The 17010-nt window shown below is 40.7% G+C and overlaps 1 protein-coding gene across 16 annotated transcripts in view; it reads right to left on the minus strand.

The window, feature by feature from the left end:
- The window catches only part of dnm2a (dynamin 2a), a 54155-nt gene that overhangs the window by 29775 nt on the left and 7370 nt on the right, over positions 1 to 17010 (minus strand). For 12 of the 16 annotated variants that reach the window (XM_053228260.1, XM_053228261.1, XM_053228264.1 and 9 more), the window contains 9 exons: positions 9143 to 9216; positions 8878 to 9027; positions 8523 to 8726; positions 8209 to 8307; positions 7973 to 8133; positions 6634 to 6776; positions 5203 to 5338; positions 5017 to 5084; positions 3968 to 4106 (listed from right to left, as the gene is read on the minus strand). In XM_053228260.1, the coding sequence (XP_053084235.1) occupies positions 3968 to 4106; positions 5017 to 5084; positions 5203 to 5338; positions 6634 to 6776; positions 7973 to 8133; positions 8209 to 8307; positions 8523 to 8726; positions 8878 to 9027; positions 9143 to 9216 (1174 nt within the window). Of the gene's footprint in view, positions 1 to 1377; positions 1517 to 3967; positions 4107 to 5016; positions 5085 to 5202; positions 5339 to 6633; positions 6777 to 7972; positions 8134 to 8208; positions 8308 to 8522; positions 8727 to 8877; positions 9028 to 9142; positions 9217 to 17010 lie in introns of all 16 variants that reach the window. The other 4 variants (XM_053228265.1, XM_026946039.3, XM_026946037.3 and 1 more) reach the window with 1 other exon arrangement.

Below are 17010 nucleotides of genomic sequence, written 5' to 3' on the forward strand. Positions count from 1 at the left end.
TAATGAAGTAGAAGCCATGCTGGTACTATTATTATTATTATCATTATTATTATTATTAGCCATGTTATTCAAAGATCACTATATAGTTCTCACCTCTAAAACAAAAAAAAGAAAAAACAACGTGGCTAATGAAGCTCTCGTCTGTTTTCCCTTCCTCTTGCTTGTTTCTATTTATTTGCTTTTACTCTTTTTCTTATTGTTTATTTGGTATCATTTATAATACATGCTGCTGTGTTCTCATCTTCATTGTGTGGCTTTGTTGTTTTTAATCATGGCTTTGGTTAAAGCAGTTAACATAGGCCTAAAATAAATTACGGGAAAAAAAAAAATCCTTGGGATGCGTATCTCACTTATCTGTTGCTTGCTTTGAGTCAGAGCTCTAACACTACGTACATTTTGGTGGTCAGATGTGACTTGGAGAGAGAATTCTGGATTCTGATTGGTCAGAAGTTGGACAGCGACTTGTACGAAGCACGCTCCATATAAACGGATTTAAAAGCGCGTGGAATTGTTGATATGGTGAAGTTCTATGTGAAGGAGATGGCACTTTAACATTTTACGGAAGGAGTCTCCAGTGTCAGCTGTACAGCTGTAACTTTAAGTTTTCTTCAGGACAGAGGAATTTATGCTTAAAGAGAGAAAAAAAAGATTATTATAGAGGTGGTGGGGGAACAACTGTTTATAGCTGCTATATCATTACTGAGAACGGGAACTTGTTTTGATGATGTTTCACAACATTAAATGTAACTATAAATGGATAAAAAGAATGATGTTTCATTTATTAATTGATAACTTTTTGAGCAAACTGCTGTGGTATGAAAGGAATAAAACACTTTGTGCTGTTGTTGGAAAATAATCAACTTCAGGATGGCAACAGTAACTCTGCTTCATCACACCACGCTGTTGTTGATTATTGTCTGATATATCTGATCAAAATGAATCGATGAAATGCCAAAATGATATTAGATTTAAATCAGTTTTGAATCCATCCATAGTGCTGGAGCTAATTTCAACTTCCTATGCATGAGGCTAACGAGAGGTTTGGAAAAAGCATGAACAAGTGGAAGTCTATCAGACTGCTGAAGCAGGAACAGGAAGCACGAATGGTGCGTTTCCAGAGAAATCAGGGCTGCGCATGCTACTGAGCAGGGTTCATGGACCACATGATGGACAGACATGACCTGACATGGACAGTGCGAACATGGAGCACGGGCGTGGACAAGTGAGGTTGTGTGGAAGAAGGGCTGATCTCAGACAAACAGGTGCTGATCGGCTGATAGGGTGGAGGAACCAAGCGTAGAGGAATGTGAACACGACCAGGAGGAAGGGGACGAGGGACGAGGTCGTGTTTCATTTTTCGCTCCCCTCCTGGTTTACCTTGTCGGCACATTTCCTGACGAGCGTAGTGAGCTCGTTCATCACCATGTCCACGCACTTCAGACTGGGCGCTTTCAGTTTGAGGATCTGCTTTTTCACGATGGCCTCGAAGGCCAGGTCAGGGGTGAACAGCCCCGTTCTGAGAGCGCGTTCGGGAAAGAGAGAAGGGGTTGTGTCGTAGGGGAGAGAGAAAAGATGTGCGAGAGCACAAGGTAGGGAGGAACAAAAAAACAGAAGGAGAAGAAGAAGAAGAAAATTTAGTTAGTTATTAATCAGTAATCTACAGACAGACACTTATACCAGTCCAAAAAGAGGCAGGCCGCGGTTTCCACATCCTCACTCCTAGCTGAATTACCCATAAATCCCCCTGTAATCCACCACACCCTCCCGGCAGGGTCGAGCCAAACACCCGCCCTGCGTTACAACACTGCTTTTAACGAGCCCTCATCAACCATTTCACCATCTTAACAGCTGCTTTACAGTTCAACACTTAAGATCAAGTGAAGGTAGTTAGATCGCCCTCAGAACGCGATGAAGTCAACACACACTACGACTATACGCGGAGACTGCACAGGACACACTGTGATCAAAAACGAACAAAAATAAATAAATAAATAAATAAGGTGGCTCATTAGAAGGAGTCTTAAAACATCTGAAAGAAAACGCTTTGCTTTATCTTGTGAACTCTTCATGAATTCACCAGTGTCGATCAAAGCAAAACCAAATTCCCTTTTTTTTTTCTAAAAAATTTTTTAATCATCCTCTGATTTCTCACTACGGCTCCACTTTAGTCTCTTCCCCCATCTATCATCAAGCATGTTTCAATTTGTAGAAGTCTGGATCTAAGTTTATGTACATCTTCAGGACAGACGGGTTTACGTTTAACTTTAAAACATTTAACGTCTCTTGTTAACCTGACAAGCTGCGTCTTTAGATAATAAAAGAGCGGCTGGTGAGGGAACGACTCTTTATAGCTGCTATAACGTAAGTGCCAACAGGAACCACCTTGTTTTGTGGACGTTCCTTATCATTAAATGTAACTATAAACAGACAAAAACTAAGACTTAATTAATCTTTTTTTTTTAATGTAATCAAGGGAAAATTGTTGTGGTATAAGAGTGGTATAAAGCACTTGTTCAGAGATTATATCTATAACTTGTTCTGTTATAGATAAATAATCAAGTCTTGGATTGCAACATTAACTCCGCATCATCACCCCACTCCGTCCTTGATTATTTTCCAATGACAAAAGATCCCCAATTTTTATTCCTTACTGATTACACATTTGATTTCTACTATACTACTATACTTGTACCTCTGACTATACGTGTTCTACTATCTATACACGTAACCACTGCTCACTTGACTACCTGTATTCTGCTAGATAGTCACCTAGAAGGCTACATAGCAAGCTACCTAGTTTGCAAATATTATGTATTTTATCTTTATAAATGTAAAAAGACACAATTTTATTCAAAGATCACTATTTGATGGACGTGCAATATTTCAGTCTATCCTCTTCTATCCTCTTCTGTCTTTACTTCAAATGTGCATGACGACAACAATAACATCAAGTCCAATCTTAAACCTTGACTTCACAGCGCATTGTTCGAAGGAAATTTCAAGGAAATCCCCTCGTGTGAAGTATAATCGAGGGGAAGTCGATGAGGGCGCATTAAAAACAGTGCTGGAATGTAACGCCTGGCTGCAGTGGCTGCAGTTTCGGCTCAGTAGAAGTTGATCGGCCATGCGGTTTGCTCCTTTTGGACCTGAGACGAGCGGGATCCCGTGTCCGTTCGTCTCCGCTGCACAAGACCAGCACAAAACCTCAACACACGACAGCTGAACCCACACACAGGGCGGCCGGCAGGCTGGGGGGTCATTCCGGCACGCGATACACACGCTAATGTTCCACCAGAGTCTTATTACACTGGGCTGTTTAAATATTTAATTACAAACCCAGTGGTGTGAGACTGTTAATGTTTAACTTAAAGTGCCCCTGAACATGTCGACTCACAAATAACGCAGTGAAACCACACGTTTAAACACAAAAAAACTGAAATCTCCGAGTTGATTATCACAAACCTGTTTTTACCTGTTATTATTTTCACTTTCTCAGCCCCCAGCTTCCTGCTTAAATGTATTTATTTACTGCCTTTATTTACACAATATAATAGTTAAATATCAGTATCCAACCAACCAGCTACCTAAACTCTGCACTGTGCTAGCATTAACTAGCTTAGTTAGCATAGCTAATCCAGCTGTATATACTTCCTGTTATTAGCTAGCTTATTTCATTTAAAAAATTAAAGAAATTCTGTATTTTTAATAGAAAAATATTGACCTCATACTACTCTGTGAGGAGTGCATTATTTAAACATGATGTTTTTGAGTTCAGGGGGACTTTAAAGTTTTATTTTGTAACATTTCATAACAAATCTGGACTCCTCTCATTTCACTTTCTGTGATTTAGATGAATGAAAGCGTAATGAGAGCAGTTTTTTGCGGCGTGCTGCAAGGCCGGTGTGACCCCGCCCCCTCTCGCCGACTGAGCGCCCCCCTGTGTAGGGGCCAGGCAGCAGCGCAGTACCTTGTTGGTGCACTGCCTGACCGTGTTGATGAGCTCCTGAATCACCAGATCGATACATTTGAGACAGGGCTCTTTCAGCTTTATGATCTGCTTTTTCACGATGGCTTCAAACGCCAGGTCGGGGGTGAACAGGCCAGTTCTGAGAACATACAGGGGTGTGGGGGAGACAGACAGACAGACAGACAGACAGATGGGGTGACAAAAAACATATAGACAGACAGGTAAAATAACAATAAGAGCATGGAGGAAGAGGGGGGAAAAAAGTAGTGACATGCAGACAGTGACAGGGAAGAAGCTCAAAACCAAAGAATTAAAAAGAGACACAACAGTCAGTCAAAAACGACAAGTGACAACAGAAGACAAAGAGGTGACGAGCAAACCAGGGAGATGAAGTGAGAGTGATAGGAAAGCGAGAAGTGTAGAAAGTAAAGAGAGAGAGAAAGAGAGAGAGAGAAAGAAGGAAAAATGAAACAGGTTGTCAGTACAGTACATACAAGGCCGAGCAGCAGACTGTGTGTGTCTGAATCTATGGGAAAGAGCTGAGTCGACAGTTTAAATCCTCGTAAACACACACAGGGACAAACAGATTAATAGTGAAACAGTGTGTGTGTTTGTGTGTGTGTGTGGGGGTGTGTGCAACTGTCTGTGTGTTAGTGACTATATGTCGGTGTGCACAAGTGTCTGTATGTCTGTGTGTGTGAAAGTCTGGGTCTGAGTGTCTATGTGCAGAAGTGTCTGTGTTCACAATAGTCTGTATGTCTGTGTGGGTGAGTGTTTGTACGTGACTTTATGTGCATGTCTGTGTGTATGTGTGTGTGTGTATGTGTGTGTGTGTGTGTGTGTGTGTGTGTGTGATAGTTACATTATTGAAGTCATGCTTTTTATGTGGTTGAAACTCCTGTGAAACTCCCACTGTATGTTATATTCTACATAGTTAGTGTGTGTGTGTGTGTGTGTGTGTGTGTGTGTGTGCGCACGTGTGTGTGTGGTGTGTTATAGAGAGAAGACGGTGTTCCAGCTGCAGGAGGTCTCATTGAAGCTCCACTTGCCTGACACCGTGGACGTTCTTAATGGCGTGACTGATTTCTCGCCGCAGCTCCTTCTCATCAAACACAATCTGATAAACACAGAGACACGACAGAAACGAAAAGAAGGAGTCAGTCATTCAGTGTGAAGCTGTAGGGATGTGAGCAAGTGTGAGGAAGTGTGGGAAAGTGTGTGTGTGTGTGGTTCACCTTGACCAGCTCGAAAGGGAAGCGCTCGTGGAAGATGCGGTTAATCCTGGCGCCTCCGGACAGCTCCACCGTGTCCACCTGATCTCCTGAGCCCTCGATACACTTCTCAAAGTCCACGCCGAACTGCTGCACCATCCTGATGACCACACACACACACACACACACACACACACACGAATACCCACACAGATGTTTATTCATTCATTCACATAATTAGTGCTCTATTAACTATGTAAGGAATATAATCAGTGATGCTGGAGTTACTGCTAGCATCCCAAAGTTGATTAATTTCCTACAGCATGTTCTGAAGTGTTTTATTCCGCTTACACCACAGGAATTTGTCAACAACTACAATTTTTATTTATTAAAATACGACACAACATACTTTTTTGAATCCATTTATAGTTACATTTAATGTTGTGGAAAATCCGCAAAACAAGTTCCTTTTCTTATTTACATTAAAGCAGCTATAAACGGTCGTTCCCTCACCAGCCTCTCTTCTTCTCTGTCTTGACGTTAATAAGACAAAAAACGCAGCTTGTCACGTTACCGAGAAACTCTACAGCGTAAACTCCTCTGTACTGAAGATGTCGGAAAACTTAAAGTTACAGCTTTACCTCTGACTGTTACAAAGCGCTGACACTGGAGACTCCTTCCGTGCATGTTATATAAACCTTACAGAAAACTTCACCATATCATCGATTACACAATACTGAGCATCTGTTTATGTGGAGCATCCGTCGTACAATTCGCCTGTGTAAGTTGTTGTTATAGAAACGTATCAGAACGAGCGCTTTAATATAAACCTGTGATTCGCAGATGAACTACTGTCAGAGCTGCTGTTACAGGAAATGAATCAGAATCCAGAATTCAATTCCAAGGCTAATGTGGCTAAAGCACTCACACTGACCACATTTTCATTGGTACACTTACGTACTGACACTGAATTTACTAGAGTATTAGACAAGGTATATTTTTATAAAAGGAGAAAATCTTTTTTTTTATGAATAAAAAAAAAGTCATTTGGTCTCCAAAAACCAGATCTAATTATTTATTATTTTATTGTAAGGGCATTTCTGAGAAATGATGTGTCCGTGTGTGATTTAAGGCAGCAACTGTTGTTTCTTCCGCCTGAATTATTGTTTAAACGCTTTATGCGGAGACTCCGACTTTAAAAATATGACTCGTGTTATAAAATACCAAGAGGATGTAATAGAAAATGTATTGCAGGATTATTCTGTGCCTTTTTATTTTATAGCATATGAATCAAAAACCAAAAATTAAGAAATGATTGTTACGAAACTCATGATGGCTGATTTTAATTGGGGCATTGTACTGAAAATGTGATTATTTTTTAAATACTGGAGTATAGATACAACAAGTGTTTACTGAGAGACGTTTAGAGAGGCGGTGAAAGGGAACATCACTCACTGCAGCAGAGCCTTGGTCTTGCGTGTGGGGTCGTCAGGACGGAAGTTCTTGTACTCCTCCACCTCTTTCTCCAGAGACAGGAGCTGCGACTGCAACTTACTGCGTAAACCAGGCAACGTGTCCCGGATGTGGTTAGTCAATTGCTGCGAGACAGAACACGAGGAGAGACGGTTTTGTTTTTAGAGGACATGAAATCTATAATCGGGCTAAACAAATTAGCTAGCTCACAAAGAAGTAAAAGCTCCAGTGTTGCATGGAAACCTAACTGCTAACATAATGTAATAAGGTATGGTGGACTAGTCAGCTAGTTAAAAGAACGAGTTTATGATTATCTTCTCACATAGTTCCTAATGGAATACATCGCATTTGCATCCTCGATTAAAAGTCAGCAAGTCGTGGACCACAGTTTCAGCTAGAAGCTGTCATATTCTGTTCTCGTATCACATTTAAAAGATATTACTCAAGCCTGACTAACATATTTATTTTCTCTTAACATGTTTAACTGCGAAGTGAGTGCGCATTGTCCCAGCAGGAGACTTATATAACGGCTTTTCTCGGCTTCGGCAGCATTTTTCACATACCTGCATGTTCCTGATTTAAAAAAAAAATCTTCTGTCATTCGTTCAATCGAACTAATCTGTCATTCTACCAAAAACTAGCTCACTTCTTAGCTGACGTGGAAGGGATTCGGAAGGAGTAGCATGTGCTGTAGTTACATCATCAAGATGCTTACACATCAGATTTTGTTTTGCAAAAGTCGATAAGGAGTAAGGTTTATTTTCCTACTTATCCACCAGGCAATTACATAAAAAAAATAATAATAAAAAAAAAAAATTATAGTCCTGATAGGAAATCTGCTTGTCTCGGATGTCCAGGCTACTTATTTTCACACCTCTGTATATAAAACCCATGTGTATTTCCAGATTTCTAAAAATATATTTCTATAAATAATACAAATTCAGATTTTTTACCCTATAGCCCATTAAAATATGTGCTTTTTATATCTAATTCCCACAAAAATGCTGTGGATCTTATTGTTTGTTTTATAGGTTTATACCCAGAGAATGACTTGTTTAGACTCACTGAGGAACCTTCTTTGGTTTCTTTTTGTATTGTATATGTATATGTATTACTGGATGATGAGTATTTATATTTTGTATTTATACATTTCTGGATGATGTATGATGAGGCTACATCATACAAATATTTTACTCCATATTGCCTGGGAATATGCATAAACATTTGACCAGAGCTGTGAGAGGATAAGAGATGTAGGAAAGTAGATAGTGTTAGATTAGACAGGATGTTGGTGGGCGGAGTCAGGAACGCTGTGGTGAACCTGGTTGAGGGTCTTCTGCAGGTGCGGCGTTCCCATTCGCTCAGCGATGTGTCTGTAAGCAGGATGAGAAAGGAAGAACTTCCTCTCAGCAGCCAGAGCAGCGCGGATGTCCTTCCTGCCGTCGATGTCCTTCTGACTGCGGTTCACCACGCCGATGTAACCTGGAACACACACACGCTGTTAGACTACGACTGCTGCGTTTGCGTGTGTTTGTTGTACCTGTACACGAGCCCCACCTCTGCGCAGCGGGAGCAACTTGTTCTCCAGGATGTCTCGAGCGTCTGTTCCTTCGTCCATCAGGTCCAGCTTAGTGATCACGCCGATAGTGCGCAGACCTGCACAAAAACACACATATGTTCACATTTACCTGTCGTTCCTGCACCTCTTCACAAAAACGCTGCGCTGCACAAAAATGGCAAGATGAATTTTTGAGGATTGTTTCCCAATAAGTAAAGAGGTTTATACTACAGAGCAGCTGAATTCTCGGTTCTGATTGGTCGTGACACTACCTCATCGATGATTATATTCCTATAAGGAAAGCACACCCTACCCTGAGGGTCCACCTCCTTGGCGATCTTGAGAGCATCGGAGTTGGCCAGGTCGGTGTTAGCCGGCGTGACTGCCAGGATCAGGCAGCTGTCTTTAGTGATGAACTGCAAGAGCATGTCTCGGATCTGGTGCTCGATGTCTTGCGGCTGGTCACCCACGGCAACCTTGGTCATCCCTGGCAGGTCGATGAGGGTCAGATTCAACACTGAGGAATAGAGAGAGAGAGAGAGAGAGAGAGAGGATGATATTTTATAGAACAGTGAGGTTTCCTTGTAGGTTATAGAAAGAGGTGTTTGTGTGTGTGTGTGTGTGTGTGTGTTTGTGTGTGTTTGTGTGTGTGTGTGTGTGTGTGATACCATTAGGAGAGTAGACTCTCAGGTTGATGGGAATGGGGGAGATTCCTTTATTCGAGCCCGTGATCCTGTCCGTCTCGGCCTCGATCTCCATCCGAACCTCATCAAAGTCCACAAACTTCTTCCCTTTACAGTGCAGGAACTCTGCATACTCTAAACACATACACACACAACATTCTTGTTAGACTCAGGGCTGTGAGCTGTGTCTGTGAGTGTGTGTGAGTGTGTGTGCTGGGTGTGTGTAGTTTATCGGAGAAAACACACTCACCTGCTTTGCTGTTGATTAGCTGCAGAACAAGAGGCCTGCGAGTGACAATTCCTGAACCGCGAGGGAGAAAATCCCTGCAGAGACCAAGAGAGAATTTCAGTATGCAAGAAAGCAACGCTCAGCTGAACTGACGAAGAGAGAGAGAGAGAAGGACTGAAAAGAAAAGAAAGGACAGAGAAAAACAGAGAGACAGGTAGACAGACAGGTAGACAGACAGGAGATGGAGAGACAGACAGACAGAGTGGGTGGGGCAAACAGACAGGAAAAAGAGAGACAGACAGACTGACAAAAAGAGAGGCTGGAAAGACAGACAGATATAAAGACACAAGCAGAAAGACAGACAAACAAAGGCAGACGGACAGACTGACAAAAAGAGAGTCTAGACAAACATACAGACTGACAGACAGATCGAGAGACCGGGGCAAAAAAGTTTGATTTAAAAAGCAAACAGGCAGGAAAAGAGACAGATGGACAGAGAGACAAGTAAGAGATGCTACACAGAGAGGCAGACAGAGAGGCAGACAGTCAAACACAGACAGAAAGACAAAGACAGACAGACAGATAAAGACAGACGGACAGAGAAGCTGTGGCACACAGACAGGAAAAGAGAAAAACAGACAGATAGAGACAAACAGGCAAAGACAGACGAAAAGAGAGGCTGAGACAGGCAAACAGGCTAGGACAGACAGACAGACAGACAGACAGACAGACAGACAGACAGACAGACAGACAGACAGACAGATAGACAGACAGAGAGTAATGAGCAGTGTGTGACAGTCACTCAGCAATTAGGTTTGATTTTCTGTCCCTTGGGCATCAAAATATTCTTGAAGGAGGGACACAGACAAGAGCAGTCAGTTTTATTGTCTCCTGAGCATCTCTGTCACCATAAAGACAAACACACAAACAAACACACAAACACACACACACACCATATGTACATACACACCACAGACAGATGGCATCCTGCCACTTGCATGAATTAGTTATAAAGCATGCTGTATGGAGAGGAGTGGTGTGTGTGTGTGTGTGTGTGTGTGTCTCCTGACACCAGCCTGCCAAACTCTTCAGCGATCAGCCTGCATCATGACAGCGTGTAAAAAAATCTCCTCCCGCAGGGTCTCACTGAAACGATCAAATCCAATCTCTGCCTTTTCGCTCCCAGAGACAGGGTGAGGATTCCAGCAGTTTTCCAATTAGCACTTGATCAAACCAGGTGGACGTCTGACACGCAGCAGCGCTGCGTCACGTCAACTCTGTGCTACATGGAAACGAGGACATATCTCAGCCTCGGGGGAGCCACGGACCGAGGAGCAGAAAGACAAGGACGAGTCCAGATCATATATACACAGAGATGGCTCTACGTCAGCAGATATTTACTAACGAATAATGGTATAATAACCGTGGCTTTGAGAGACGTCTGTTTTTTCGCCTTTACTTTTCAAGTAAAACAAGTGTCTCTTTCTCTAAACACTGATTACAAGCTGAAATGTGAATTTTCAGTTGTAGTTAAAGAGCAAAGTGATTAAACAGACGGAACACTAATTACAGTATTAAAAGCTGTAATATAAGCACACACGTACTGTTGGTCTCGTCATGTTTTGAGCGAGTGTCTTGCAGCGTAGATTTGTTTTCACACTTTTGCCACACAGACGTGTCACTTCCACATCACGTCCGGTGTGTATTCTATGTTATAGTGCTTGTTCTGTTCTTCTGAGCTGCTGAAATACATCTGGTCTTTATCACAGCATCACACTGCTGGCCACACTCACATTTCACTGACATAACTCAGCACAAGTAATGTAAAACACACAGGTCTCAAGCCTCATATACACACAAAAAGCCTGCTAGAAAACAGGGTGTGTGTGTGTGTGTGTGTGTGTGTGTGTGTGTGTGTGTGTCCAGTCTCTCACTGACCCATGTCTCTCCTGTTACACTGCCCTGCTGCCCTCTTACTGGACCGGACATCTCATCTCATCTCACTCTCTCTCTCTCACACACACACATACACACACACAAACAGAGAGAGACACATAGAGAAAGAGACACAGAGAGAGAGAGAGAGAGTGAGAGAGAGAGAGAGACACACACACACACACACACACATATAGAGACAGAGACACACACTAAGAGAGAGAGACACAGAGAGAGGAACACACAGAGAGAGGAACACACACACTTATTTCCAGGGAAAAAAGGCAGGGTGGGTTTGTGTCCATTATTCATGGTCTGTAAATGATAGACGAGGCTGAGCAGATTGTTTGTCATCTCATGTATTATGAATGCACAAGCAAAAAAAGTGGAGCAGGATCAGACGGAGAGACAGACTGAAGCGGAAAAGACACAGACAGCTCCGCTCGCTTCCTCTCTCCGCCGTCCTGAGCTGCTCAGCATGGGCTTTTATCAATAAGGGCGGAAAAACCACAAACCTCCACCTCTTTTTCCTCTCTGTATCCAAACACAACAGCACGTTTTATCGAAACTACGTTCTAATACGCTAATAATCCTGAACAATCACGAGGGCACCAATCAGGAGGGAGATCTCTGGCCACAGTCTCCGCCCACAGAGGATTACACAGTGGCCACACCCGAACCAGGCTGCAGAGCGAGATATGAAAATAAGAGCACCACACTCTGAGGAAAGATGACATCAACCTCGCCATAAACAGCCAACAAGTAGGCCTCGCTTTGTTCAGTGAGTGAGAAGGTCATGACGAAGTGAACACGGTTACTGATTAACAACCTACAGTGAGATCAAAGTTAGCTTCAATTCAGAACAAAGAGATTGGCCTAAAAATAAACCCCTTATTTGTTTAAAGCTGCTAGGAATTGGGATTGGGAATTTCACCCTCTCTGGCCTTTGTTTGTTCAGCTTAATTAAATTCCACATAAGGGGAGTTACGGTGTCATGGTTACAGTTACCTTGCCATTGACTTTTTCAAATTCCTGATTAAATTCATTTCCGTCTATTACCGTAAACCTGTTCATTTTTTTCCCCCTCGATCATGTTCCTTACTCCAGAGGTTTTAATTTCTTTTGTGTCCAGCTGCGACTTCAAAAATTTTACCACACATGTCTTTTAGACTCGCCCTAAATTGCACTACAGCAACCTCTGTTTCTCAGCACAGGGACGTGACAGCACTGAAAACCCTTTGGCAGTGTTTAATTCTTTACATTACATTGCTAACTCTGCTGCCACTCCTAAAATGTTCGTTACTTTATCATACACGATGGCTATCAAACTCATGGCATTGCTGACCAATCAATGCTAAACAAAACAATGCCACACTAGTTAGATTATTATTATTATTATTATTATTATTATTATTATTATTATTATGTTGCCTCAGAGTATAGCTTCCATCATAGCCACTCTCTATATCAGCTTACAACGACAACGTGATAAATACTGACAGTGCAAGAGATTTTACGGAAAAGACATTCTGAAACCCATCTTTCCAAGGAAGAAGAACAATAAGCGGATTTGATCTTTTTGTTTCTGTTATATTACTTTATACACAAGGAAGTGCAAAGAGACTTTTGTGCAAAGGCTCGTAATAAGTTTTGTATATTTTTAAATGGTTGATTAACATCACGATACCATGATATTTTCAGACTCGGTTATCATACTGTGAAAATTTCTAACTTTAATACCCCTGTTCTATGTGTATTGTATATTTACCACCCACTGATGCATGTTTGAGTACTAAATAAAGTAAAAGTTTTGATCAGTGTAGTTCTTTTTCGGTATTTTTGAGGTTTTTTGCAGGTTTCGTGTCTTTCTGTTGTTGTGCTTCTCTAATCGTGGTTTTTAGAGGATAGTTGCTACGAGTGTATCCACGCCACATACCACAAACATAGTTGCTTTCAAACTCACCGTTTTTTTTTTTACTTCTCCATCCATCTTTGCATATTTTGTATAATATATACAGCCGTCAAAGTTAATGCTAGACAGCAGAGGTACTAGAGCCTCAAAACAATATATTTTGATAGCGAATTTTCTGCAAACCAAAACTGTGAGGAAGAAAACATTTCACATCTCGTTGCTTTCTCCTCTAAGACTAAGTTAATGATTGTTCCCTGTTCCCAAAAACCAATTTCAATTATAATCAAGGAATTTGTTTTAAACAAACGCACAGGAAACTTAAAATGTGTGGATTTAAATGGATCTTTCTCTCTACCTCTGCGTCTAAACTGCACTAAATCACATACATACTGTAGACCTTCATCATGATAATTAAACAGGTTAAAATTTAAACTTAACCAGTACACCAGTAAACTTTGAAATTACTGCATATATTTTATAACTACATCAGAAACTAAGTTCTGTATATGCGAGAGATTACGCTTCTTTCCCCACATTAGGTCTGACGGCTGTGTTCTTGTTATTTAAGCAAATGTGGTGCGAGTCATATCTGTCGATTTTGTGTTCTTTAAAACTGCCTTGTGGATTCAACACAGCCAAATTGTTATGGTGCAGTCATCTGTATCCTCTGCGCTGAGAAATGGAGGTTGCTGTCGCATGTCTGTTGGGTTGGGACGGGGGGTTGGGACATTTTTGAGGAGTCACAGCCGGACACAGCAGTGATGAGAACCACTGGAGTGAGAAAAAGATGAACAGCGAGGTAATTGTCTGATCACACACCGTGACTAACCGTGAAACCATAACACCATAACAACACTACTACTCGTACTACTTGTATTACACCTTGTCATTTTGTCTCCTCCTTCTCTCTCTCTATCTCTCTCTCTCTCTTTCACTTTCAGTCCATCTCACTCTTTTGCACACACCCCTTTCTGGGAAGACATTATTTTTCCACCGCTGAGTCACAGCAGAGTCTCTCTCTCTCACACAAACACACACACACACACACAAACACACACACACACACACAGAGCAGCTCTTTATGGACACAGAACAACACATTCAGCACACATGCCAGGAATCAAGTCCAGTTTTACTGCCATCATTTCATCGATCTATACGGATTTACAGCACGATATTCCCCTTTTATGATCTTGTCAAAATGTTGTTTGAACATTCCATGTTTTATGGAGGTTTTACTGAGAAGGCTTCCATATATTAATTGTTTACGTAGCTGAACAGAACAATTTAGCATGTAGCATTATGAGAATTTATGACTAGGACTCAAAATTTCTCTCAGAGATCCTTAGCTCACATCAGTTAGCTGACTAGCTTTAGCAAAGGAGACTATAAAGATTTAAAAATGTGACAAAATTCCTCTCAGGATTCCTGATATATTAGCTAATGTTAGCCAGATAGAATTAGCAAGTAAGTTCTGGGTTCTGGACATTTCCTCTCAGAAATCCTGTCAAGTTAGTTCATGTTAGCCACTTAGCATTAGCATTAGCAACAGAGCTTATGAAGATTTAAGAATGTGACAAAAATCTATGAATATGACAAGGAAATCTTTTCTATCAGAAATGATAAATCCTGTCAGGTTAGCTCATTTTAATTATGTTTAGCATTAGCAATGGAAATAATAAAGACTTAAAAATGTGACCAAAAAAATGTGACCAAGAAATCTTCTCAGAAATGATAAATATTTCCTTGGCTAAATAACTTCTGCAGGGAAGATTATAAAGATTTAAGAATGTGACGAAAATCCTCTCAGAAATCCTGTCATATCAGCTCATGTTAGTTAGCTGACTAGCTTTAGCAAAGGAGATTATAAAGATTATTAAAAATCCTCTCAGAAATCTTGTCAGGTTAGCTCACGTTAGCTAGCAAGATAAAATTGGCTAGTAAGATTATGAACAGTTGTGGAAATTTCCTCTCAGAAATCCTGTCAAGTTAGTTCATCTTAGCCAGCTGGTTAGCATTAGGAATGAAAATTATAAACTTTTTGAATGTGATAAAAATTCTATCAGAAATCCTATCAGATTTCATGTTAGCTAGTGCACTGTTGCTAGCAGTGAAAAATATAATTTATTAGAAATGAAAGATACATGTTACAGTAAATAAACAGGGTATTATGGGTAACACAATAATCACGCCCGGGGCTCCGGAAACACTGAAACAAATCCTGAAGAAGAATCACACCACCACCAGCTGTGGAAAAAAAAACAACAATATCTGCACTGATTCTTTCTTTAAGGCACTGTATGTTTACTTCCTGGTCCTGCTTTACCAGGCTAGTCATGACATGTTGTCTGGTGTAACTAAAAAACAGATCCTATCAGCTAACTGATTTCAAAGCCAGGAAGTAATTGTGTGTCGTATGGCTAAAAAGCTAGCAAAATCTCTACTATGTGCCTTTAAATTTTACTAGCTGTATATCTAAAAAATGTCAAAAAAAAACTAAGATATTTTTTAGACCACAGCGCTGCTGAATTCTGGATTCTGCTGGTTGATTAATTTTCTATAACAGCAGCTCTGACAGTAGTTCAGCTCCAAATCACAGGTTTATATTCATAATATTTTAATACATTATCGTTTCTATAGTAACAGCTCATTTACAGGTGACTCGTACGGCGGACAGTCCTCATAAACTGATTAATATCGTGTGTGATTGTTGATATGGTGAAGTTTTCTGTAAGATGATGTTTATTTAAAATTGATGGAAGGAGTCTCCAGTGTCAGTGCTTTGTAAAATAAAGGGAAATAATTTTTTTGTGCTGTAGTAACAGTAACACTGCTGCATCACACTATTACTGCAACTGGCGGAGTGCTAAGTGTGTGTGAGCAAAAGATTCAGATTTCACACTCAGCATGTCATTCAATCAAGTTCACGATTAGCAAACGGATCGTGACGACCGCCACAATTTCGACAGCTCTGCTGTACTGACTGCTGTGGTTAAGTTTTTATCTCAAGGAGAAAGCCTACTGAAAGAGACCAGTGTCATTGTGAGACACACACACACACACACACACAGAGCAGCTCCTCAGGGATGCCATGCTGCCATCACAACCAGCACTCTGTCTCACACACACGTTACTCATGCAGTGTGCGTGCGCCTGTGACCAAAAACACACTGCGTCACACCATGAAATCAAAGGATGACATAACCGTTACTTACAAACACACACACACACACACACACACACAATCGGCTATTGAGGAAACCAAACAGCCAGGACTGCGAACTTATACAACACGAACATTTCATGAATATTTTCTGTTACCGCCACAAAGTTGATTATTTTCCTATAACAGCACATCCCAAGTGTTTGATTCCAACACAAGTGTTTGATTCCTCTTATACCACAGCAATTTGTCTACAGTTACAATGTTTTCTTAGTTAAAGAATGACATATCATACTTTTTATCCATTTAGTTACACTTAATGTTGTGGTACGTCTGGAAAACAACTTAGTTCCTGTTCTCACTTATGTTACAGCAGCTACAAAGGCTTTTCCTCACCAACCTCTCTTTTCTCTCTCTCTTTAAGTTAATCAGACAAAAATAAAAAAAACTCGGAATGTCGGAAAACTTAAAGCTACAGCTTTACCTCTGACTGTTACAAAGTGCTGACACTGGAGACTCCTTCCATAAATGCTAAATAAACACATTCCTTATCTGAGTCTGCATTTGCATTGTCATTTTCTCATTGATTTATTTAACAGCAGCTAAACCTGTCCATATACCATAACAATTAAGATTTAGTTGCTCTTCAGTTACCACAAAGTCATCCTCTAATAATTTGCATATTGGACTTGATTAGTCCAAAGCCATGAAGCTCATTTTGTGACATCACAACCTAAGCTCATCTGTAGCCCTTCCCCAGATCATTTTTTTTAATATATATATATATATATATATATATATATATATATATATATATAAAAAGTACTAAGACAGTCTCTGTGATAAATAAGCCACAAAGCTTCAATCTTTAAAATCACA

This window comes from Pangasianodon hypophthalmus, chromosome 23 (assembly GCF_027358585.1).
Source record: "Pangasianodon hypophthalmus isolate fPanHyp1 chromosome 23, fPanHyp1.pri, whole genome shotgun sequence".
NCBI lineage: Eukaryota > Metazoa > Chordata > Actinopteri > Siluriformes > Pangasiidae > Pangasianodon > Pangasianodon hypophthalmus.